Source organism: Notolepis coatsorum, assembly GCF_963971535.1.
Source record: "Notolepis coatsorum genome assembly, chromosome: 1".
Taxonomy (NCBI): domain Eukaryota; kingdom Metazoa; phylum Chordata; class Actinopteri; order Aulopiformes; family Paralepididae; genus Notolepis; species Notolepis coatsorum.
The window spans coordinates 159,806,699-159,834,283 of NC_140165.1; the positions used below are offsets into that span (position 1 = coordinate 159,806,699).

Genomic DNA, 27,585 nt, shown 5'->3' on the forward strand with positions numbered 1-27,585 from the left:
ATGTGATTATAACAGACTGTTGTTTATTAATGTCGGGCGACTGCCCACAGACACCTATTTGATTTAAAGTCGGCAGCAGCACGAGTCTCGGGACTTATTTTATTTGGAATATAATGACTTTATACGCAAAAGTAGCCTAGTTTTAAGTAAAAATATTATAAATCTACATGCCTTGATGATGTCATTCTTTTGTTTTGTTGTCATTCTTTTGCCTATCAATTGTTTTTAAGCTCAATAAACTCTGACCGGAATTTCTCTCATTTGACCGGTAGATTGAAATCTACCGGACACTGAGGCCGGCAACAATTTTTTCTAACGGAAACCCTGGTGTCACTATCACTACAGGTGACACTATCACTACAGGTGTCACTATCACTACAGGTGTCACTATCACTACAGGTGTCACTATCACTATCACTACAGGTGTCACTAACACTATCACTACAGGTGTCCAGTGTTTCCCCTACCATTGCCTTGGAGGCGCGGCCCACCCCGCCAACGGGACGCCTCGCCCCTCCAAAATAGTTTTTGTAAAAAAAAAAATGTATTAAAGTTTGCTTTGATCACAGTAACGTTGGCGAGCTAGCTAAATTATACATAAATCGGTTTTCATATAAATCAATCTTCACTAAGACTTTAAAACGGTGGTGCAGTGGTCTACGGAGACACAGAAAAAAGCTACCAAATCCATTCCGAGACAACTCCGAGACTGACTAGCATCGCAAGTAACAAGTCTCAGTCTCTCTCCTTCAAGTAGCCAAACATTACACTATAAAAACGAACTGGATCGTTCATATAAGCCATTCTCCCTTTCTGTGTGTGTGTGTGTGTGTGTGTGTGTGTGTGTGTGTGTGTGTGTGTGTGTGTGTGTGTGTGTGTGTGTGTGTGTGTGTGTGTGTGTGTTAGTGATGTGACGATTCATCGATTTGCATCGGTGCGCCGGCATACACGTTCACGATGCGAGTGCACCGGTGGAATAAGTGCGCATCGACTAGAACTCAGGTTGAACTCACGATGCATCTTGTTGTAGCGTCTTTGCGTCGGTCAAAACCGATGCATTCATATAATTTCCTCTCATCCACTTCTGTCAGCAGTGCACTGTGACTGCACACAGCAGATACTATACTACTACTAGAAGGCGAGAGCCGCGTCACAGTTAACAACAACAAACAGTGGAAGTCGAGGAGGAGACATGAATAGAATTGACGCCAGTTAGCCGTTCAGCTAACGCTAAACTAAACTACAGTGTCTAACTAACTAACTAACTAACTAACTAACTAACTAACGTGACTCTGCAACACCAGTTCCATTAGTGAGGAGGAGGGGGGGGGTATATTGAAGACGCTTGACAACAGGTTCAAAAACTTCACATTTATTGGCTATTGGTTTCTTTATATCGCTTCATGCATCCAGGCTATCCAGGCTCCGTGTGTTCTGTTGACATCCAATCCTAGCCTAGTATGTGTGACATCATCAACTATGCGACTCAGACGGACGGGCTCTCTCTCTCTCTCTCTCTCTCTCTCTCTCTCTCTCTCTCTCTCTCTCTCTCTCTCTCTCTCTCTCTCTCTCTCTCTCTCTCTGTGTTCAATGATTTAAAGTGGCCAAACGTTACAATATAAATACTAATTGGATAGTTGATGATAAACATTACATTTCATTATCTGAAATATTATAAAATCATTTAAGTCTGCTATAAGCCATTATCCCTTTGTGTGTGATTATTATTGTCTCACAGTAGTGTGTATACATTGTGTGTGTGTGTTTTTAGCTAAAGTGGATAGAAAACACTACTATGCAAAAGTCTTCTTAGGCACCCAAGAGTTTTTATATAAATTGTCTTACAGTAGATTATAAAAATTTTAATAATAATATAAGCTGCATATAAGGAATACAACCAAATCCTCTGTCATACCATAAAATTGTATCATTATTTTGCATCGTGTTGAATCGCATCGTATCGCCCCCGAATCGCATTATGTTGAATCAAATCGTATCGAATCGTATCTCAATAGGGGGTGAATCGTATCACATCGCATCGCCCGGTGCTTCAAATGTATCGTTAATGTATCGTATCGTTGGCACCGTATCGAGATGCGCATCGCATCGGCCTCAGTGATGGAGATGCACATCACTAGTGTGTGTGTGTGTGTGTGTGTGTGTGTGTGTGTGTGTGTGAGAGTGTGAGAGAGAGAGAATGAAGGACAATTGCTTGCTGTGTGTGAGAGAGAGAGAGAGAGAGAGAATTAAGTACATTTGCTGAAATACAGTTGTTCTTAATTTTCTCACTTGCTATGTGAGAATGTTAGTTATTATGTTCTCAATGCCCCTTGCATTGTATGAGTTGTGTGGAAGAGTTTGCTAGTTCTAGTGCTATCCATTGTGGCTGTGTCTGACAAAAGTTAACAATTCTGGGAGGCACCCCGGTGGCCTCTGTGGAGTCCTGCCGCTTCCTCGGCATGACACTCTCCCGGGACCTGAAATGGGAGCTGAACACCATCGCTCTCAATAAAAAGGCCCGGAAGAGGATGTACTTCCTACGTCAGCTGAGGAAGTTCAGGCTGCCGAGGACCATGATGGTCCAGTTTTACACCGCCACCATCCAGTCCATCCTCACCCTCTCCATCATCACCTGGGCCCTCATTCATCAACGTGTCTTACGCACAGATATGTGCTTAACCTGTGCGTACGACCATTTCTAAGCAAAGAGTGGGATTCATCAATTTCAACTTGAACTTGACTTCGTGCTTATGTGTACGCACAGCTCGGAGCACACTTAGCTGACGCCCAGTGGTAGAATATATTATTACAACAAGGAAATGAGCTTCTGTGCATTAGTTTCAACACTGGCATGTTCTGTATGAACCGTAATTCATTATAGTTCATTGTAAAATAGCAACAGTAGTGTAATTATGGTCAAAACCCTATAAATAGCATTTGGAATAATAGATCTTTCTCTCAGAATGAATGCAGCATGGTTTATATAACGTTATCGGAATATACGGGGTGTACTGACTGACTGCGCTCCGCGTAGCTCAACTTAGGGCTGGGCGATATGGAAAAAAATCATATCGCGATAACGATATGATAATTTTATTTTATTTCTCGATATCGATAATTATCGAATTGTTATAAGTATAAATTTTTTTTTTTTTTTTTTTTTTTTTTTTTTTTTTAACAACAGATGTATGTTTATTTTGCAGCAATTCTTTGTCATTGCCGCCATCTTTAGTGTTACATCCCCTCACACTCCAGTTCTCAGGCTGCAGCTGGTTTAAAAGCTAAAGTAAACCGGCTTCTCTGCTGGCTGTGGCTCCAGAGGAGTTGAACAGTTCTGGCTCTGCTAGTTTATTTTCGATCTTTTGGCGCTTTTTTGGTGGACAAACCACCGCACATGTGCACCGTGACTCGTGACTGGAGTCTAGTTCTGCTAGCACACATAGCCTACTGTGTACAGACGGTTTCAAAATGTATTTTAAATTAGAAAGCAAACAAAATAAATGGACAAGAGAAAAATAAATCTGAATTTGGTCAGTATTGTCATTTGGACAAGCAAAGCCATTACTTTAAGTTGCAGGCAAGAAAGACAAGTCTGTCCACTGTCTCTGGTTTTAAAACTGCCCTGTTGCAGGTAAAAAAGAGAAAAAAAAAAAAAAAAAAAAAAAGAGATTTTTCGATTTTTTTTTTTCGATATTCGATATCGATTATTAAAATATATCGCGATATTTATCGTTATCGTTATATCGCCCAGCCCTATCAACTCGTTATTATTTTGCGCACAGACCGCAGAAACACGGGAACGTTTTGATTATATTTAAAAGGCTTTACGTTAAACGAAACAAGTGGAATTTCGAAGCTGTAAGCAGAATACAAGTCATATGAACACCCACGATATAGTGTTCTTCCCCCTTTTTACTGTATAAGAAAGAATAAAAAACGCATTGCAATGACACCAGATAGTGGACAGACTATGTAAATATGATGATGGGATTCAAGTTCGCGTTTTTGTTGATCATAGGCATGCTGTCAGAGTATGATATCTTAATCAAACATTCTAGAACATTTGTCTCACAGATCATGTCATAATAGAACATAGGCTATGGCATGGTCCATCGTGATATTGTGTAGACTGTTATTACTGTACCGGTACCACCCATTGTGACAACAGCCTTGTGAGTCCCGCACACAAACATGATGGAATTCAAGTTCATGTATTGAAAGGCAGGCTACATCATACATGCAGTGAGATTCATTGTTCTTGTATATGCTCTCGTATTATTGTTTATATAGGCTACCCAATACTGACATCAAAATAGATTGTAGTATGCCTCTAGAAATCATATGCAGCAGGTAGAAAATTGACGGAAGATCCATCGCGATTTGGAATAAAATTGAGGAGAACTTTAATCCCTGGGTATTAATCAAACAACACGGGAAAAGGCAGTCATATTCCAGCACAGTCTTTATTAGTGTTTGCGCTGCCCAGGCAGCAATGGTTAATAGATATCATATCCGACATCACCGTAAGTGTACACGTCTGTCAGCCTGTCTCATAACACGCTTCCCTCGGCTTAGTCCATTTTTCCACATTTCATGGGGGTATTCCATTACCGTATATGGTTAATCGGGGCGGTTCTGGTATGCAAATACTTAAAACAGTGCACGAGCTCAAACGTAGGATCAAAGTCATATTCATCATGACAGGTGTGCGTAGAACCTGCGTACGCACGTGTGGTGAATCCCGTTTTTTCTGTGCGTGCACTGATTCTACATTCTGTGCTTACGTGTGGAAATTAGGGCTGCACGATTTTGGGAAATAATCTAATTGCGATTATTCTGACAGATATTGCGATTGCGATTTGCGATGCGATTATAACATATTTAAAAAAAAGAATTACAAGAAGAATGTTGCTGCTTTCTGTAGTCGGGTCCCAACTGCAAAATTACTGTATTACCCTGTATTATACACTTTTACTATCATGTAGACTATTCTGCTTTGTGTTTACATGTGATGTATTGTATACATGCACATTTATTATGTTCTTGTGTGATGTATCGCACATTTTATTGCTGTGTGATGTATTGCAAATGTTATTGCTGTCATCTTGGCCAGGTCTACCTTGCAAAGGAGATCGTGTATCTCAATGGGACTTCCTGGTTAAAAAAAAAAAAAAAAAAATTTAATTGCAGGCTTGGCGATTTGATAATTGCATCATTCCAAATCGCGATTTCGATTAAAAAACGATTAATCGTGCAGCCCTAGTGGAAATAGAGCATTTTCTACGCCACGTTGATGAATGATGGCCCTGGTTCCCTGCAGCCACGGGCAGAGACAAGGCCAAGCTGCAGTGGGTGATACGCTCGGCGAAGAGGGTGATCGGCTGCCCCCTTCCCTCCCTCGTCCTCGAGTCCCTACACTCCACCAGGGCCTTGAGGAGGGCGAGGAAGATCATGGCAGACCCCGCCCACCCGGGTCACAACCTCTTCAACATGCTCCCCCACGGCAGGCGGCTACGGCTGCCCAAGACACTAAAGTCCCGCCACAGACTGAGTTTCTTCCCCTCAGCAGCTCGCCTGGTAAACGAGTCAGGTGTCCCCCTGCTCCCCCCCCCCTCGATGGCGAGCTGCTAGGGCTGGACTTCTGGACTTGAACTTTGTGTTGCACTGTATCCATGTCCCCAACCACCGCACTTTCACAGTCTTATTGTTGTCTCACTGTCCTGTCTTGCACTTTACTTAAAATTATTTATTTTCTGTTGTATTGTTCTTAATTGTGAAAAAAGTATGCACTGTAATGTCAAATCACGTTCCATTTTGTACCTGTATAAAATGGTGAATAAAGTAATCTGAATCTGAATCTGAACAATAGATAATGGTATTAGGAATACATTTGCCTCCTGCGTGAACTGTGCATAGCTGAATATACTGTATTTTAACATCGGTCATATGGTGGTACTTGGAGAGCCAGCTACTGTCCGTTCTCAGGTGATACTTGCTGTAAAAAGTTTGAGAACCACTGCCCTAGACCGCTCTAAAACCATACTTATATTCACCACGGTATAACACTGGAACGTATGGATGGAAAAAACGTCCACTACGCAAAGCTACGCAATGTGCTCCTATATAATTTTTCCAGTTCACACATCTATTTTTAGGGGCAAATGCGAGTGAAATAGTCACACTGTAGAGTCCTGCTAATCCAGCTTTACTCAGCACTATGGAGGCATATTACTAACAGGAGTAAGTAGGCTAATCCAGCTTTACTCAGCACTATGGAGGCATATTACTAACAGGATTAAGTAGGCTAATCCAGCCTTACTCAGCACTATGGAGGCATATTACTAACAGGAGTAAGTAGGCTAATCCAGCTTTACTCAGCACTATGGAGGCATATTACTAACAGGAGTAAGTAGGCTAATCCAGCCTTACTCAGCACTATGGAGGCATATTACTAACAGGAGTAAGTAGGCTAATCCAGCCTTACTCAGCACTATGGAGGCATATTACTAACAGGAGTAAGTAGGCTAATCCAGCCTTACTCAGCACTATGGAGGCATATTACTAACAGGAGTAAGTAGGCTAATCCAGCTTTACTCAGCACTATGGAGGCATATTACTAACAGGATTAAGTAGTCTAATCCAGCCTTACTCAGCACTATGGAGGCATATTACTAACAGGATTAAGTAGGCTAATCCAGCCTTACTCAGCACTATGGAGGCATATTACTAACAGGAGTAAATAGGCTAATCCAGCCTTACTCAGCACTATGGAGGCATATTACTAACAGGAGTAAGTAGGCTAATCCAGCTTTACTCAGCACTATGGAGGCATATTACTAACAGGATTAAGTAGTCTAATCCAGCCTTACTCAGCACTATGGTGATAATGATGATACACGGAATGAATAGTTATTATTCAAGAAAGAAATAGCTCTAGTATCATTATCGGTTCAGTATCAGTTAGGGGTGTAACGGTACACAAAAACCACGGTACGGTACATACTAGGGGTGGGGGGGGGGAAATCGATACGTAGTAGTATCGATACAGGGATGCCAAGTATCGATATTAAATTATTCATAATTTTTTTTTAACTTTTTTTTATAAGGAAGTTGCATTGTTCATTTCAATACCTGTAATAGTGCAGTAGTCCACACACACATGTGCATTCAGTTAAGTTGGAATATGACTGTAATACAAACAGTTCAGTTTGTCAGGTACATGCAACACAGATTACAGTGTTGACATCTGTCTGCTTGAGAAAATACCATGTTCTGCAATAAAAATTATTGAAGTGAGATGAACAGACTGAACTTTATTTTATTAGATAAAACATGTTGACAAAGCTTTACTTTGCAGTTGAAAAAAGGTAATAAATGAAATTTGATTAAAAAAATGTAATATTCGCAATACATAGCGTATCGCGATATATTTAGTATCACGATACGACAAGTATCGCGATAGTATCGTATCGTGAGGTCTCTGGCGATTCCCACCCCTAGTACATACCTCGGTTTTGAAGTCAAGGTTCGGTACGGGTTTTCGGTACAGTGGGGGAAAGTTTGGCTTTCCATGTTCCACTCAGGGGTGATGTAGTGTGCAGTAACTAATTGTACTTGTAGGGTTGTCAACGAATATTCTATATTGAAATTAATATAGAATATAAAAAAGAAATAATAATTATATTAGATTGTGAAAAAAACAGCCCCCGGTGGGCGGTCGTTAGTGGTTAACATACCGTTGTATTCGTTCGGTACACTACACAGCCGTTCGGTACGGCACGGTACGGTACACACTGAAACGGTTCGGTTCGGTACGGATACGTGTACATTTACACCCCTATAGGGCTGTCCCCGACTAAGGATTTGGATGGTCGACTAGGATTGGCCAAAATTTGCCGTTAGTCGACTATTGGGGTGCTTAATGTCTGAAGGAGTCGACGGAAGGCTTCTTGTCCTCTGCAAAAGCATGCAATTGGTCCACTGATGGATACATCTTGATATTTGTCTAGTATAGTGTGTTCATTAGATGGGTGAAATCCTCTTTCAGTGCCTCTGTGCCTGTTTTCGTAGGCAGTTAGCCTCTGGTATGTGTGCCATTAGCGTTAGCCACGCTTCTATGCCTCTTTTCTTTTTAAAAAAATTATAAAAAATTAAAAGAATTATATTATATTCAACTAAGAGGTTGGCCAGTCGACTACGGCCCCTTTTGACCGATTAGTCGACTAATCGATTAATAGGGGTCAGCCCTACACCCCTAGTATCAGTAGATGGATCGGTAGATATCCAAATTCACGTATCGTATCGGAACTGAAAAAAGTGGATTGGTGCATCTCTAATTACCATATCCCATGTGAATGCAACGTTATTTGTATCAGGTGACCTTCAGGTGACCTCCTTGAGAATTCATTATTTGTGTCAGGTGACCTCCTTGAGAATTAATTCCGACTTACCAACCATGGCGCTGACCTCCCCCGCCATGAGCACAGGCACCGTTTCGTTGTAGAGGGTCACGTCTATGATGCCCTTCCGTATGGTTTCTCCCACTTTGGCCCCTAGCAGTATGGAGCCCAGCGTCTCAAAGATGGATGCCAGGATACAGGCCTGCCGCAACGTCACCACGCCAGAGCCCACAGCCGTGCCAAACGAGTTGGCCACGTCATTGGCGCCCACTGAAAACGCCAGGATGAAGGCTATGATGAAGCCAAGGATGACCATCCACAGATACGGTTCCATATCCATCTTGAATCGATTTCCTCCACAAAATATCCACAGGGAAACCTAACAAAAAATACCTAACTAAACTAATCAAAAAATTAGGTGCTTTGTGCGCTTTTCTTTTTTCTTTGTGGAGGACTTGGTTTAAGCTCACTCCTTTTTTTTTCTTTGTCCCCTTTGTGAAGAGTTCGAGGGGAGAAGCACTGGGGCTAACTAAGTGCTTGGAGCTCAGTCCGAGGAGTGGCGATTAGAGACGGAGGGTGTAGGGGGCATTCCATAGCTTAGTGCAGAGACAGGCCGTCCGCACCGATCCTCACCTGCCACGGGGAGAAGAAAGAGAAATTAGCATCATATTAGCTGCTGACAACATTATCCCACAGTGACTCCTCCAAACACCTCAAACTGAGAGAAGGTAGTCAAGGCCCAGTCAGTGGTCCACATGTAAACACATGGGTAGCCCCCTGCCCCTACCAGAGGTGAGAACTGGAGGCATGTTTTCATTGTCTAGTTCAGGGGTCAGCAACCTTTTTGACATGGAGTGCCTGTTTGAATAGTTGTAACTAGTGTGCCTCAACAATATTCCATGCATCGTAATTTTTTTTCTCATAATCAGGTCTTTTTAATGATAATTTTTACATTATTACATCATTATTGTTATTGTTATTATTAACTATTATTATGATGGTTGTATCAACCCTAAATCTGAGTTGGGGGGGAATGCAATGCAGACAAACAGCTGCATACAGTGCGACCATTTCACTCACATTTGCCCATTCATTTTTGGACACATCACACACCATCGGTGTGTGTACTGTACGTGTGCTGTCATAGCTCCACCTACAGGCCTAATGGAGAACACCAGGAGAACACCAGGATGTGAATGGAGGGTGAATGTGAGGTATATCGTGTAAATACGTTTTGATTGATCGCAAGACTACACTGTAAAAAAAAGAATAATAATAAATTACCAGAACTTAAAAATATTGAGTTCAGTTACTGTGCATTAAGGTACACAACCACATTATTTCAACCTAATAAAACTATGTTTATTGTCATTGTTTTAAGAACACAAGTTGACTTGGTAATACTCACATTTTGAGAAAAAAAATGGCTTTTAACATGTGCAATGTTCAATGAAATAGAAAAATAAATAATAAAATGTGTTGATTAATCCCACTGGTCACAATAGTGACAGTAATAATGTTTTTGTTATAAGGCTCTGCAAATGTTACTGAATGATGTAGCAATGTATTTCCAGCTAAATTGAAATAATAAACAAATAAAGGGTCTCAATTAAATATGTGGTAGTAAAAAGAACCTGTGCGAGGGTTTCAACAAGATAAATGCGACAACAGTGCAAAATATGTCACTATAATATTTCAAAGCCAAAAAAAAAATAAATAAAAAAAAAATATTTTTATATTTTTTTAATGCTGCCCCCTGTGCCTATGAAAATGCCCCCGCGTGCCTATGCAGGCACGCGTGCCTAGGGTTGCCTACCCCTGGTCTAGTTGATTGACTGAGCTCTTGATACAACTGTTAAATATAATCTTTTAAATTGTATTTGCTGTAGGCTATTTTGTCACTGTAAAATGTTAGTTTATATTGTTAATGTGTGTAAACATTGGAGTAAAATAAACTAGTATACTCTGCTTTATGACGGGTTAGGAAAGTTCCATAACACTTATTTCCTACCTGCAGATCAAAGGTAGTGAGTATGGTAGTGGGTCTGGTACTGGGTATAGTGGGTATGATAGTGGGTATAGTAGTGGGTATAGTACTGGGTATGGTACTGGGTATGGTACTGGGTCTGGTACTAGGTATGGCAGTGCCTATGGCAGTGGGTATGGTAGTGGGTCTGTTAGTGGGTATGGTAGGTATGGTAGTGGGTATGGTATGGTAGTGGGTATGGTATTAGGTATGGTAGTGGTGGGTATGGTATTAGGTATGGTAGTGGTGGGTATGGTATTAGGTATGGTAGTGGGCTGTCAAGTGAGTGCAGAGGACAGCTCACACAGCCACAATAGGAATCACAGTCTGCACTTGAAAGAAATCAAATTAGACTCAACGCCAGCACAGAGGCTATAAAAAGAACCAGTGTGTCCAGAATGAGATGTGAGCAACATACCCGGCGCTTGGAGTCGACACTGGACAACTGACACACACACGCACGCACGCACACACACACACACACACACACACACACACACACACACACACACACACACACACACACACACACACACACACACACACACACACACACACACACACACACACACACACACACACACACACACACACACACACACACACACACACACACACACACACACACACACACACACACACACACACACACACACACACACACACACACACACACACACACACGATGATGATGATGTGCATGGTGTAGCTTAGAAACCATTGGGAAGTGATTGTTATGTTCTTTTTATTATTTTTTTAAACCTTTTTTTATTTTGTGTCATAGTGAACATCACGTTGCATTGATCATACAGTATATACTTGATTCACATAGTGAATATAGAGAGGCAACTTTTTTTTTTTTTTACCTACTTTCTATAGAAGCAGCTCGGAGGTGCGCTGTTTCAAAGGATGCCATCTAAGAATGAAGTGAGCGGTTGTTATTGGATTGATTGATTGATTGAACATTTTATTAATGTCCGCCTTGTGCTTCGAAGTGGTTATGCTTTGGCCCTCTTTCGAAGTGGGTTATGCTTAGAGTTTGGAATCAGGGCTGGTGGTCTATCGCCCTGCTCTAAAGATAAACTCTAAGCATAACCCACTTCGAAAGAGGGCCAAAGCATAACCACTTCGAAGCAATAGGTTGCTTCAAAGCATGCCATCTAACAGTGAAGTGAGCGGTTGTTATCTTATTGGTTTGATTGATTGATTGATTGAACATTTTATTAACAGTGAAATGAGTGTCCTTTTGAAGGAGAGGGAGGTTCTATAACGAATGGCATCTAACAACACACTTCGCGCGATTAATATTTTGTTTCACAATGAGTCATGACCAACCAATTACATAATCCAACATTGTGTAAGCAACTAACACATTCCACATGACAGAATCATTTTTGAATGAGTCGTTATGACGCTATCAATACATTCATTCATAAAGATTATTGTCCGCCATCTTGGTTTCATTCCTAAAACCACGAACGGCGGATTGTAATTCGGTTTTGGGCGGGTTCTGGGATCACGTGGAGTGTGTTATGAGAAATAACAACGTATAACTTGACTGTTTCAGCCAATCAGAATCAAGAAATTTGCATGCCATTGTATAATTTGTATTAAAAATATTCAGCATAAACAAAATAAGCAGTATAAACAGAGTACGCCTCATAAAACATCCAGGGGAGGAAAAATCTATAATTTTTTCTTAAAGGACATAGGAAAAGAAACGAAAAAGAGGGAGGGAGGTAGGTCAGACTCATGTTAGTGTGTATCCAGGTACAAAGTTACCAGTGATCATCTCTGCATAAACATATCTTTTTTACAGTAATTTCTTCCATTGTATATATCTGTCTCAATCTCTTGGTCCATTGTTTGACTGTAGGTGGTTAATTTTGTAACCATGCCATAGTTATCATTTTCCTTGCTGCTAACAGTAACACTCTCAAGATGTACAACGTATCCCCATAGTATGTGTCTTTCGGTATACATCCCAAGATATAGTACGATGGATTCATCGTGATTGTTATGTTCAATTGTTGTTTTTGGTGTCTTATAATCCCGTAAGGGATGGGTCGTCGGACATGAAAATAAAATGTCATTCATTCATACTCACTCACTCACTCTCACGCACGCACGCACGCACGCACACACACACACACACACACACACACACACACACACACACACACACACACACACACACACACACGAGAGCTGACACATGCATGAGTCCTGATCTCGTTTCATAAGTGCCTTTGCCATTATTTCCTTATTGGCTGTTTACTTTTATGTTTATTATATGTATATCTCTTTTACTCTGTAACCAGGACTCAATTTCACAAGCGTCCTCAATATTTATCTTTTTGTTTTTGATGTTTGTTGTTTGTTCATGAAATTAACGAATTCCCTGCCAACAACGATTTAATACGTGTTTGTCCGCGAATCATTGAACGCCAACCAAATATACCGTAAATCCTCTAATAGTGGAGGGTACTCGAATAAAGGACGGGCCTCTTATATAAGCCGGGGATTTGATACATGCAGACAAATACAGGCCGGCTTCCAATACACGTTTTTTTTTAAATTTTTCGTGCCGTGATATAGAATGAGATAAACTCTTGTCAATGCAAATTAAGTGCTGCCTCCCGCTACACTGACTACATTAACGTTTCCCTCTCGTTGGCGTTGGCGTTGGCGTTAGCTTTAGCGTTAGCTAACGTTGTCATATCTAGATCTGTGGTATCGGCTGGATGACGTTGGCTTCGTTTGCAAACGTTAACGTTCGCTATCTATATGGCGTTGGCAGGCGGGGCTGGCGTTGTCCAGTTGGCATTACAGATCATGATGGCTATGATAGCGTTAGCTAAAGCTACTGCATGTTACTGTATCAATGCAACTCGATTAGACTGAGGTAGTCGAGAAGGACCTCGCAACCTATAGACAGTTCCAACTTCAGTGTGTGAATTACGTTAATCCACCACAGTTTCACCCTGACAAAGCTCATGTGATCTGTATATGTTTATGTCTAAATAAAATCAATCAATCAATCAATCAATCACAATTACAATTGGCCAGTTTGTGAAATTAAGGCCTGCCTCTTATATAAGCCTCTCTCTAATAAAGGCCTGGTGCTCTTTGCAGCTGAGGTAAATACAAGACCCGTCCTACAGTATATTTGAGGATTTACGGTATATACGTTATTTGATCGTTATTTCTTTTATTCGCTATTTCTAATCGTTATCCATCCATTTGTTAATGGTGAATAGTCTTCACTTTAGATTAGGGCACACAATAGCATCTGAAAATGATTTATAGATGTTTTATGAATGTCTTAACAAATAATTAGTTAAACATGAAAAGACAAGTCTGGTAATTGCTTTGTGTGTATTCATAAATGTCCACAAATAATAAACTATTAGACATTTGTTAATGATGAATAGTCTTCACTTTAGATTAGGGCACACAATAACATCTGCAAATTATTTATAGATCTTTTATAGAAATTATTTGTTGAACATGAACAAATAAAGAGGTATAGTAGTTTTTTTCATATCCATTTTTCAAAGCATCTACAAATGTGTTACTACACATTAAACAAAATTATTTAATGATGAACAAATCAAGTACAAACAATGTTGATAATGAGTTATAAATAATGTATAACTAATTTGTAAATGTTATACAAATATAGTTATAAATGATTTAATAATAATTTACGAATGTATATAAATGGTTTGTTCATTATCTACAAATACCTTATAAAGGTCTTATATGTTATTATAAAGTGTTACCGTATCTTGTAATACAATTGTCATGGTTCATTCAAAATAATCTGTTTTATTTTACTTTATTTTATTATTATTATTATTATTATTATTATTATTATTATTATTATTATTATTATTATTATTATTATTATTATTATTATTATTATTATTATTTTATCATTTTTATTTACTTTATTTGACTGCTGCAAGGAATATTTGTTTGATTAACTTAAAAACATACAGTAATATATATATATATATATATATATATATATATATATATATATATATATATATATATATATATATGCATGTGTTCCCCCCTGTGTTTGTGTGGGTTTCCTCCGGGTTCTCCGGTTTCCCCACATCATAAAAGAGACACACATGCTTGGTACATCCTGCCACTGCCCTTGACCAAGGTACTGGCATTTCAACTGAAGCTGGTCCCCGGGCGCCGCGCTGTGTGGCTGCCCACTGAATAGTTAGGATGGGTCAAATGCAGAGGACAAATTCCTTCCTTAAAGGGGAACTCCAACATTTTGGGAAATTAGCTTATTTAACATCTTCCCTGGAGTTAGACAAGAAGATACATACCTTTTTTGTCTCTGTGCGTGCATTTTAGCTTTGGGAATAGACGCTCCGTTAGCATAGCTTAGCTTCATCACTGGAAGTGAGGCAGGACAGTAGCCTTACAGTGCCTTACAGTGTATTGCAAGGTCTGACATTGACCAAACTTGATATGCATGACCTTGGTGGGCTCTAGGTCAACTCCTGAAAAGGGGGTCAATGTCAGACTTTGCAATAAAAAGTTAGGGGGCTAATAACCCTTGCCATAATTTCAGTGCGCCCCCTAACTTTTGATTGCAAGGTCTGACATTGACCCCCTTTTCAGGAGTTGACCTATCTCACTCACACACACACACACACACACACACACACACACACACACACACACACACACACACACACACACACACACACATACACACACACACACACACACACACACACACACACTTCAGAAACAAACATAGTATCAATGAGAGCATCAATAATACACCTGAGTGAAGTAAAAAAAAAAGTTAAAAAAAAAGTAAAAAAAGAATAATATATAATTTTTTTTTAGTTAATCTTGAGTTAAAAAAAAGAGTGGCGTTACTAGAATCAGGCGATAACGCGTTAATATCGCGTTAACTTTGACAGCCTTAATATATATATCATGGATGATAGTGTAGTAAAAATATATACCTTCCAGCCCTTAGTTCGTAAGTTGTACATGTATTTAGTGCAGCGAATAGAGCTTTTTTTAGGAATTTAAATAAAACAAAGCATTGCAACAAAATACTAGATGAGCTAGTCTCTTCAATCCCAGCTAGGAATGGGCCAAAACAGACATCAGATGCACCATGGGTGAAACAACACCATAATATAGGCCCTCTTTGAATTGACTATCCTCGATGCCTAGAAATAACAAATAGTCTGAAATGGACGCAATCCAGACATAATGGGTCTCATTCCCAAACGGATTTACAACAAAAAATTTCCTCTCAGGCCAATTTAAGACATATTAGCGCTAGTAGCGCGATTCCCCAAATTTTCCTGAGATCGGATTTGGCCGTGGCTGAGAGAAGAATTTAAGAGTGCTGAGGAGCACACTTATGATTGATTGACTGCTTGAACATTTTATTAACTTGACAGACTGTGTTCTCATAGTGATTCCTTCATGTCAACGCTACAGGCCTCCTTGGAATTAATTACTTAATTAAAATAAATATGACAATATTTGTACGATAAGAAATTACGCATTTGATGTCGGAAAAATAAATAATATGGATTCATCTGATCACAGGGCAGCTGGATTAACCAGCTATTTTGGACAAATGTATAATTACTTTAATTACTCAGATATTCAAACACAATTATGCAATTATTGTGAAATGATTGAAAATAATAATTATTTAATGCCTTCTGTGGAATTTGTATTTCTTATTTGTTACATATCTGTTTTAATGATTAATTATACATTTGAAAGAATGCAGGTCAACATGCAATATATCCCATTGATTGGTATACAATGGGACAGACCTTTGTTTGATATAGCTATAAACCTGCATTCTAGGGCTGTCTTAAATACTTCGAAGCTTCGTTCGATGGGCATGGGATTCGAATATGAAAATAAAATTCGATTATTAAAAAAAGAAAAATGTTTACAGATATTGATTTGTCCTCAACCACAGGATTAATATTCTTAAATTGGAGCCTGGTATCAGATCTGTTTTAGCCTGGTATCAGACCAGTTTTAGCCTGGTATCAGATCTGTTTTAGCCTGGTATCAGACCAGTTTTAGCCTGGTATCAGATCAGTTTTAGCCTGGTATCAGATCTGTTTTAGCCTGGTATCAGATATGTTTTAGCCTGGTATCAGACCAGTTTTAGCCTGGTATCAGATCTGTTTTAGCCTGGTATCAGACCAGCTTTAGCCTGGCATCAGACCAGTTTTAGCCTGGTGTCAGATCAGTTTTAGCCTGGTATGAGACCAGTTTTAGCCTGGTATCAGATCTGTTTTAGCCTGGTATCGTACAGATATCCAAAACCATTATCGGTATTGGTGCATTCCGAGACTTATTTACAGCAAACTAACAGTATGGCTGCAGTGAACCCTGTGCATAATGATCCCCCTCCTTCTTCACTCAGCATGATTGCTATTAAGATACTTACTGGGTGAGTGTTAACAAAAACACATGTTTTCAAACAAGCTGTATGTTGTAGACCCAAAGCAGGGGGCTTTGTTCAGCTAAAGGGCAAAGGAACAAGTATTATTATGGATTAAACAGCTGAGATGGTTTCTTTGCTGCAGCCCATTCAGGATGTTTCTCTGACATTTCCTTACAGCGTCTTCCAAATACAGGGGGTCCCTACAACAGAGCAAATGTGGGACAACTGGTCTCATGCTGGTGACAGAAAGTGAAAATGGATATTAGTTAACAAGCTGCAATGGACAATATGGCTCAATACCACTTTTTACTGCTAATACCGATTCTGATTCCTAAACTGTATGTATCGGACAATACAGAGTACCAATCTGATAAATTACTTTTACTGAACCGTCATGATGCATATTAGGATCACTGGGCAAAAATTATTGAGATATAATCCATTGTTCCCATTAGAGTGATGCAACAAATGTCTATATGGCTATGTTCACACTGCAAGCTTTAGTGCTCAATTATGATTTCTTGCTCAGATCCGATTCCAGTGTGAACTGGTCACGCTCCTGAACCGACCCGCATACACAAACGTATACTGTTATAATGTAAGTTGAATGCAGTGGAGGGCAGCTAACTAAAACAAATCAGACCTGTATCTGATTTAGGGCCACATATAAAAGTGGCCCAAATCAGAATTGAAAAGATTGGATTCCATGTGATTTGTGCTGCTCACACTGTTTTGAAAAGAAACTGATGGGAGTCCGATTTGTGAGTCATCCGATTTGGGCCACTTTTGCCTGCAGTCTGAACGTGGCCTATGTAGCCAGAAAGTAAGTGGCCTTGCTTTGATTTCAGATGTTAAACATGATGTTTCTTGGCATCTAAATGTTGCCACTACCTCCTGTGGCCGTCTGACACCAGTATCAGCTAGGGTTGGGTACGGTTCACATTTGAACCGATACCGGTACCTGTGAATCGATACTGGTACCCAACGGTACCTTTTTTCTGTACTTTAGTCTCTAAAAATGTAATCTACCTACCTCAGTTGTAAAAACAAAAAATCCAAACTTCAAATTATTTATTATCATTATTATTTATTTAGAACAATTTGTTAATATATTTATAATATATAATATTGCAGCAAGCGTTGTCTGCATCTAGCTTTGTAAAGTGTAACCACACTTGCGACCGTTTTCGGCTTGCCATTGGCCTGACTGCTTTGTTGTTGAATCAAGTCAAATCCTAGGTAAGCGTGTATTGTGCGCATGAACGTTGACGTGAACGTGCGGCACACTTCATAGGTTTCGTTTTGCGGTAAACTAAACGCTGACGTCATCGGACTTAATTTTTTTTTAAATAAAAAGTTAAAAAATATTTGATATATATCTTTTTTTTACAGTACCAAAATGTGGCACCGGTGGATCTCACATGAATCGGTACTCGGTAGTACAGACGTGATTCGGTTGGTACCCTTAAAAGTACCGGATTCGGTACCCATCCCTAGTATCAGCAGGGTGCCATTTGCCGGCGGAGGGTGGTGGGGGTGTCTTTACCTCAGCTCTTGACGTCCCTACCTCTGCTTGTTCATTTATAATATCACCAGTGGGGATGTGATTTATCCCACATTCTGGTCGTCTAGAATAGAATAATTCACTCTTGCATTGAATTAAATACATGGATTTCTCAAGATCGTCAGCAGCCAAACACCGGTGTCTCCCTGTTTTATAAACATCAGTTTCATAAACATCCAACCCCAAGACCGGTGTTGCATGTCGACCGCCTTCTCACCCCTGATTTCCTGTCACTCACTGTCCCATCAAAACATAGACTTTCTGTTGCATTGAATGAGATGTATGAGTTTTATATGGATTTAACTGTATACACTTTTTTATGGCCTACATAAAAAGAAATATAAACATGCTCCCCGTCCAATCTATACTATGATTATATTACAATATTTAGCAGTAGATTCAGTCATGAATTTAGGTTCAAAATGATAAGTGACACATTACATAATTTACAGTCAGAACTCACAGTAGGGGGGGGGGGTTGTTGTCATAATTATTATCTCACTGAGAATGACTGAGCAAGTCACATGTATTTTGAAGCCTGAGGAAACAAGCAGAGAATTATGGGAGGAGTAGGCCAAGACAAACATCATCCCTCTGCCCCGGAAAGTTCCAGATCACTTGTTTACATCGCAGCAACAGACAATAATAACATAGTTTAGATAGAGGGTGGGGGGGGGGTTAAAGCTGGGGACACTGTAGCTCAGAGAAAGCCTTGGAAAACCTCAAAAATCTACAAGTGTATAATCATCGCAAACCCCAAATTGGTCGAAAAAAATGCAATTGTTGTCTTCTTCTTGACCAGGGCCCTGTTTCTCGTACCTGGTTCAACTAAGTCGATCAAGATGTCATTATCCAGATTCAGTTAACCCGATGTTTGAAGCCGGGATTTTCCTGTTCCTCAAAGGTGGATTCAGTCTCGTTAACTCGATTCAGACTTGAGACCCAGGCTAAGTGCGCGCGGCCGCTTCAGGTGAAAAGCCAGCACACATCGATGGCAGAGATCCTGATTCTCTAACGGCATTGATTGATTAATTGATTTAAAACTTTATTGACAGATTGCAATACGGCTCAATCGCCTCGCCGACAAGTTAAATGCGTTATCTATAGGCAAATTTTAAGTCCCTCATTACCTCAATCAATCAGATTATATTTCTTTAAACTTGCCTGCTGGATTGAATAATCAAATGAGATCTTGCTAGCGAAAATAATTAGTTAAACTGTTATACAGAATTACGATACGGCTCTCTTACCCATTGATTGATGTATAGTCGATCTTTAACTTATCTCCACTGTGGTCTAACGGGTTGTTCTTTTGACTTTCACGCAGACGACCGGGGTTCGAAACCCTAGTCTTTTCCTTCTTTTTGCAATATAGGAATAATTCAATTTGGTGCACGTTGAGAGCTATATAAAGAATGACATCCTCAATGCATGTAGATTTATAATATTTTAACTTAAAACCAGGCTACTTTGGCGTATAATCATTAATATTATATTCAAAAAAATGATATTGGAAACACGGGGTTTCGAACACCGGTCGCTGGGTTGGCAGGCTTGAGCACTACCGCTGCGCCACTGTGCCAGATGGGATAAATTCATTGTTTATACATTAATGAACGAGAGACCCGTGTTTAGAATATTCTTTATTTTGAATTAAGTTTTATTTCTTTATCCTCATTCATTAATGTGACGTCAACGGCTCATTCAATTTCTCAAATCCGTCAAACAGCGCATCTCATCAGACATCTTAATCCCAGTTACAATTAAAATAACCACGTCATAATGTGTACATCGCACCGAGCGAGCGCCACGGTATATATAACGTGCATTATTTAGGACAAAGTGAATTTAGTATCAGCATTTTGGGTCTATTTTACATTTCAAAAGCCCCCTCTGGAAGAATGGAGCACAAAAACGTAATTCAGAATGGTATAATGCAGATCGTAGACTGTGGGAATAATTTCAGGAAACGGGCTGTCACTTTTTTGCGGGGGCGTGGCGATGGTTCAGGCTAACTTGAACTTAAACTCTGCTTTCGACCAGGCTCAAACTTTTGGATCTGTTGTCATGGTGATTTGGAAAATCCAGGTACGGGGAATCGGAAAGTCCGGCTTAAGTCAGAATTACCCGAAAGTTATCCGGCTAACTCAGTTATCCAGGTACGGGGAACGGGGCCCAGGCCTCATTATCAAAGTCAATTTCGTAGGAGGTTAATGACTGTACATTCTTCATCCTCGTATGCTAAGCCTATTGTAAATGTAAACAGCTTGGAGGGCATGCTGACACATTCTCTAGGCATTAACTGAGCAGTGCTCTCTCCCTCACGTGGAGCGACACAGAGCTCTAAACACGAGCCTCCGGTCTGACCAGCTCCAGCTCCTTCCTCCTGACTACACTACATCCTAGGGCTGGAAGGTAACCAAATATGAAAGTATACCCTCATCGATCTATGCAGAGAGGTATGGATTTTTACTATAGCCTACTGTCATACACGGTATATTATATATCGTGAATATAATACAGTAGCGAATTCAGGAGGCAGCCAGGAATCGAACCCCGGTCGTCCAGACCACAGACGACCGGGCTGCGTCTATACTTCCCACAAGCAAGTTGTCCTTCCGCGTTGCTCTGATTGGCCACTGACCTACGGTTCGTGCGTTTTGCTAATCTGATTGGCCACTGACTTTCTGGTCATGTGACATGTGCGCCCAATCGCATGACGAGCAGTGTCTTAGCCCATTTCCGCGTCGAACAGCCTGCAAACGACCTAACGCCTAGTTTATCACTGGTTAAGCTTAGGCGACTCTTTCGCAGTTGGTTATGGTTAGAGTTTGGAATCAGGGCTGGCGTTCTATCGCCATGCTCTAAGACAAACTCTAACCTTAACCAACTTCGAAAGAGCACCTAAGCTTAACCGTCCAAAGAACTTGCGTCACACGATTGGGCGCACATGTCACATGACCAGAAACGTGCGTGGCCAATCAGAGCAACGCGGAAGGACAACTTGCTTGTGGGAAGTATAGAGGCGACCGGGCTAACCAGTCAACTAAAGGGTCCGATCTGTTAGCCAAGGACTAGAGAGTCTATGCATCCCTGGTCGTTACACTACATCCCTCCTTCCAGAAGCACGGCCCCATACTTCAGCGTATCAGCTCCCTCACGCCTCTGGGTGCACACGCTTCAGCCTATCAGCTCCCTCACGCCTCTGGGTGCACACGCTTCAGCCTATCAGCTCCCTCACGCCTCTGGGTGCACACGCTTCAGCCTATCAGCTCCCTCACGCCTCTGGGTGCACACGCTTCAGCCTATCAGCTCCCTCACGCCTCTGGGTGCACACGCTTCAGCGTATCAGCTCCCTCACGCCTCTGGGTGCACACGCTTCAGCCTATCAGCTCCCTCACGCCTCTGGGTGCACACGCTTCAGCGTATCAGCTCCCTCACGCCTCTGGGTGCACACACGCTTCAGCCTATCAGCTCCCTTACGCCTTAAAATGAATTCCTTGCAGCAGTAACTCAATGGAGGCCAAACCCGAGATAAGTCAGGTTAACTCGCCATGCGTTGGGCGCCAGACCCGAAATGTCTCGGGTTTTGGTTGTTTATTCTTTTATTCGATATTTTTATTCATTATTCATCCAGGGACCTTGGTGTTACCATAGGAAATGAGTCTGAGGTCACCAAAGTGCAATACCGGCCGCATCCAGCTAGACGGCGGTATCGAGCACCCTTTGTAACCTTGTATCTTGGCCTGTGGAATGGTCAAATGTCTCCGGTTTAACTTTTCCTTGTCGGCCGAGTGGAGCGGTTCTCCCGGTTCCATTGAAGCGCGTCAAATATCCCCGATCCATATGTTGTGATGGGTTATGCCGTGGACCAAATGGACATTGGATGTACCAGATGGCGATCAAATAATTAGAATATTATTTTTGGAATACTCCCGATCACAGGTAAGGACTATCTGACGTAGATTTTTGCTTAATCCTGCAATGCTTTTATACCGATCGGGCTGATACGCGTTTTTAGTGTTCAATACGAATGCCGTTACTGACAATCAAATAATCAGAAACGACCCCCCCCCCCCCCCCCCCTCTTTCATGCATTCATGATGGAACATAATACCTATGATATAGATTTGATTTGGGAATAGTAGCATGTAGGGGTGGGACGATACATCGATCCAGATCGATACATCGATGTAATTATCAACAATCGAATCGGATCGATGCGATGTAATAAGATCGATTCATATCGATACTCTTATTTTGAAAATCCTGTGGCAAGTCTCATATCCGCCCAAGAACAACAGCAGTAGCTCCGTGTGTGTAGATGTGTGTGTGTGTGTGTGTGCGCGCGTCTTTGGAAAGACCAGATGAGGTCAGAGGAGTTTGATGTTTAAATGTTATTTAAACATAAACAATATAATACATAATAAATGTAGGCCTATACATGATCATGCAACATCAACAAATTGTTGTAGGAACGGTTTGGGAGAGGGAGGTTGTGAGTTTTGAGTTCCAAAAAATGTAGCTTAAAGTTTAAAGCTCAATATATAAAAACGTGGCACTTTACAGTGAACAGGAGGTCTATTTGTATTAAAAACAATAGATTGATTTTCCTTTAAATGTCTGGAAGAGCTCAAAAATACAAATGTCAAATGATATTTTCATTACCTTTTTTTTGTTGATCTAAATGTTACTGATTGTGTTAAATGGGCATATGATATCATCTCATATCGATCGCAGGCACCTGAATCTAATCGTATCGTATTGTATCGTGAGAGACTTTGTGATATCGGCAAATATCGTATCGTTGTCCAAAGAATCGATATCGTATCGTATCATGATGAAACTGGTGATTCCCACCCCTACAGGCAAGAAACGGCAACGTCTATAGTAGAATTGACGTATAAGGCTATAACTCAGCATTTCAGGAATTACCCCAGACCACGCTATAACTATACTTATATTCACCACGGTATAACATGGGAACGTATGGATGGAAACATTTATTCTTTTTCACATATTGAACGATAGATAGGTGATGTCAAATGGGTAATGGGTAAATATTGTATCCATAGCTATAATATAGAATATAGTTATAGCTCTACAAACAAGGTGTGGCCTTGCTATGACGGGCTCCGTCTAATAGCTGGCGCCGAATGAGTTAAGAAGGTAAAAGAAAATAGATCATTTTGAATTAAATAGCAGTATGATGAATGTATTACAAGATAAAGACATCATATCATCAGTAATATGTATTAGAAAACAAAATACTAAAAGAAGATACTAAAGAAATGTCATACAAGATATTTTGGCTATATCGCCTAGCTCTAATAGAGGTTAGAGGTCGGTCAAAGATGCCCCTAACCCAGGCTTTGCCCTACCTTGGGGTTGGTTAGGACCCATGCAATTGACAATGACAATATTTAATAGTTCTTTTGAAATGGAAAGACTGCTTTTGGACCATGCAGGCCTCCTACAGCTTATAGCTGTTACTGACGAGCTCACAAGGCAGCTTACGACAGTAATTCAAACAATTACAACAATAATTACTTAATTACAGTCATAGTTAAATATATAAATACTTGTTTATTATTATAATCAGTATTATCATGATTAGTATAATAATAATAATAATAATAATAATAATAATAATTATTATTATTATTATTATTATTATTATTATTATTATTATTATTATTATTATTATTATTATTATTATTATTATTATTATTATTATTATTATTATTATTATTATTAATGGCTGAAGGAGTTTTCTAACTTGAGTTTAGGGTCCCCAATCACAAATGTAATTAACTCCTTCCCTGAACCCTATGCTGCCAGCCTTTACCCAAACATGAAACAAAACTCATTTGAATTTAATTGAATCTGAAATGACTTGGTCAATCATGTTTCTGCCCGGTAATGATTGATTGATTGATTATTTTATTTGCACACAACGTGCCCATTTATAAAGACACCAAAAATATGGTTGCAGTGTTCCATTATTACATACAGATTAGGTCTGTATTTAGCTCGGTCTTAAACAAAGTATTCTGCCTTCTCTCCCAAGCTTGGTGAATAGAATCTGCTACAAAAAAGGTTCCCTTCCTAAAACACAACTCAGTTTTCAGTTTTTCATAATTCATCCCGCTCATGAAAATCAATATAAATGGATAGACAGGACAGTAAATTCACCTATAAGTCTATCCTCCTCTGGGATAACGTTTATGAGTGATGTAACATCCACTACAATATTTCAAACTAAAAGTCAAAGTATTAATGATGGATAAGTGTGGGACTCTAAATGACGAGCACACAGAGGGAAGGTTACTTCCATTGAAGGTCTCAACAATTTGACGACGACGCTCATCCTCTCACAACCTGCAGAGTTGTAAAACCACAGTGACATAGAAGAGGATCAATCTAAATGCGAGGGGTATAACGATACAGTTTCAGATTCAATCAAATGTTTGTGTACATCGTAAATGTACAGCGAACAGGTCTATACTGTATTGGGATTGTTATACCTCTACTAAATGCCATCTTATAAAGGCCCACAGTAGGGCTGCAACGATTAGTCGACATAATCGACGATGTCGATTATAAAAAATCGTTGACGAGAAATTGTTGCGTCGATTAGTCATTAAAAAAAAAAAAAAAAAAAATTATTGAAAACATTGTTCCCCTGCAGGAGATGATGATCAGACTAGACACACAATACAACACGTACTCCTCTCACTCACACACAGCGATCAGAGTAAGACACACATACACACTCCTCTCACTCACACACAGCGATCAGAGTAAGACACACACACATACACACTCCTCTCACTCACACACAGCGATCAGAGTAAGACACACACACATACACACTCCTCTCTCTCACACACAGCGATCAGAGTAAGACACACACACATTCACACTCCTCTCTCTCACACACAGCGATCAGAGTAAGACACACACACATACACACTCCTCTCTCTCACACACAGCGATCAGAGTAAGACACACACACATTCACACTCCTCTCACTCACACACAGCGATCAGAGTAAGACACACACACATAAACAAATTACACAGTACACACCTCTCACTCACACAGCGATCAAAGTAAGACACACACACAAATTACACAGTACACACACTCCTCTCACTCACACAGCGATCAGAGTAAGACACACACACATACACACACACACGGACTCCTCTCACACACAGCAAACAAAAGTTATTTAAAGTACACTTCCACTTTAATTTGTATTATTTAATTTATTTATCTTGTTATGAGTGATTGCTGTATTGTTCTTCAAATACATTTTCATTTAAAGTGGCTTAAAGATCCAAATTCAAATGTTTCATGAGTCATTATTTTAATTTGCTATGGGATCATCATGTTATGATGTTGTTGTTTGGTCCTGACAAGAGTCTCAAAGTCTGGGGTGATGGTAGACAAGCAACTCTGAGGTCATGCTCAATGTCCAATCTGTTCCTCTGCTCTGTCTTCAGCTGGACCAGAGCTGAGAAGCCACTTTCACAAAGATAGGTAATAAAAAAAAAAAAAAAAAAAAAAAAAAAATTTGGTTTGTTGTTTACATTGGTTTTCGATTAGTCGACTAATCGAAAAAACAATCGGCAGATTAGTCGACTACCAAATTAGTCATTAGTTGCAGCCCTAGCCCACAGCATTATGTAGGTATAACCATGAATAACAGGAGAGAGGAGATGGGGGATCTCCAGCATCACATAGTGGACACACAGTCAAGCTGGTTAACCAGCCACCAAACACCAGGCTCCAGTGTCAAGACACACAGTCAAGCTGGTTAACCAGCCACCAAACACCAGGCTCCAGTGTCAAGACACACAGTCAAGCTGGTTAACCAGCCACCAAACACCAGGCTCCAGTGTCAAAAACATCACTGAAGCAAGCAGGGGACCTCAAGTGTGTGTGTGTGTGTGTGTGTGTGTGTGTGTGTGTGTGTGTGTGTGTGTGTGTGTGTGTGTGTGTGTGTGTGTGTGTGTGTGTGTGTGCGTGTGCGCGCGTGTGTGTGTGTGTGTGTGTGCGTGTGCGCGCGTGTGTGTGTGTGTGTGTGTGTGTGTGTGTGTGTGTCCGTGTACGAGTGCACACAAGCCAAGTGTCTGACGCTCATCACGCCTGCAGTTTTTCAAACAGGGCAACCATGAGCAACCAACTCATACAGAACCAAGCATTTCACCGTCATGTACATGAAACGATATGCCATTTGGAAGAATCGATAAATCGGGACCAAATTATCGATAAATATCAATATTCTTATTAGTATTAACATTTTTAAAATGTTTTATTTTAATTATTTAAACAACCAATTTATGTTTATTTTGCAGCAATTTTTTGTTTTTGCCGCCATCTTTAGTGTTACAGATTTCCCCATTCAAAACTACCACAGTGATCCTTCTCATTTTATAGTCGGTGCTCTCTGGATTCTCTCTGGAGTGCACTGCATATTGAATGCACAGTGCAGAGTTGCAATTCAACTGAATTTACATGAAATGGGGATATTTTAACTAAAACATGCCACAAGACCAAGTATTTTATAGTATAAAGTATACAAAAAATATTTTAATGTGACGCCACTTATCGATTATCGATATATCGATAAGTGGTCTCAGCCTTACTTATATGTGACAAATAAAACAAAACTTGAACTTGAACTATTTCATTCAAAATGGTCTATTTTATTTTTCGGTTTAATATAGCTGCAAGGGATCTTTTTTTGATTAATTTAAATATATACAGTATCTATATCTTTTTTTTACAATGTGTATAATATATGCATGGTGGTGCAGTGGTTAGCACTGTTGCCTCACAGCAAGAAGAGTTCAAAACCCCAGCAGGGGGCCTCTCTGTGTGGAGTTTGCATGTTCCCCCCTGTGTTTGTGTGGGTTTCCTCCGGGTGCTCCGGTTTCCCCAAATCATAAAAGAGACACGCATGCTTGGTACATCCTGCCACTGCCCTTGACCAAGGTACTGGCATTTCAACTGAAGCTGGTCCCCGGGCTGCCCACTGAATAGTTAAGATGGGTCAAATGCAGAGGACAAATTAGCCCTAGGGGATTAATAAAAGTATAATTATATATAT

General features: G+C 40.1%; 1 protein-coding gene across 5 annotated transcripts in view; it reads right to left on the reverse strand.

Annotated features, from left to right (window-relative positions):
- The window catches only part of slc20a2 (solute carrier family 20 member 2), a gene marked incomplete at its 3' end in the record, with an annotated part of 192,973 nt that overhangs the window by 79,759 nt on the left and 85,629 nt on the right, over positions 1–27,585 (reverse strand). For all 5 annotated transcript variants that reach the window (XM_084330475.1, XM_084330473.1, XM_084330474.1 and 2 more), the window contains exon 2: positions 8,451–9,032. In XM_084330475.1, the coding sequence (XP_084186601.1) occupies positions 8,451–8,739 (289 nt within the window). In that variant the 5' untranslated portion in view covers positions 8,740–9,032. The remainder of the gene's footprint in view (positions 1–8,450; positions 9,033–27,585) is intronic.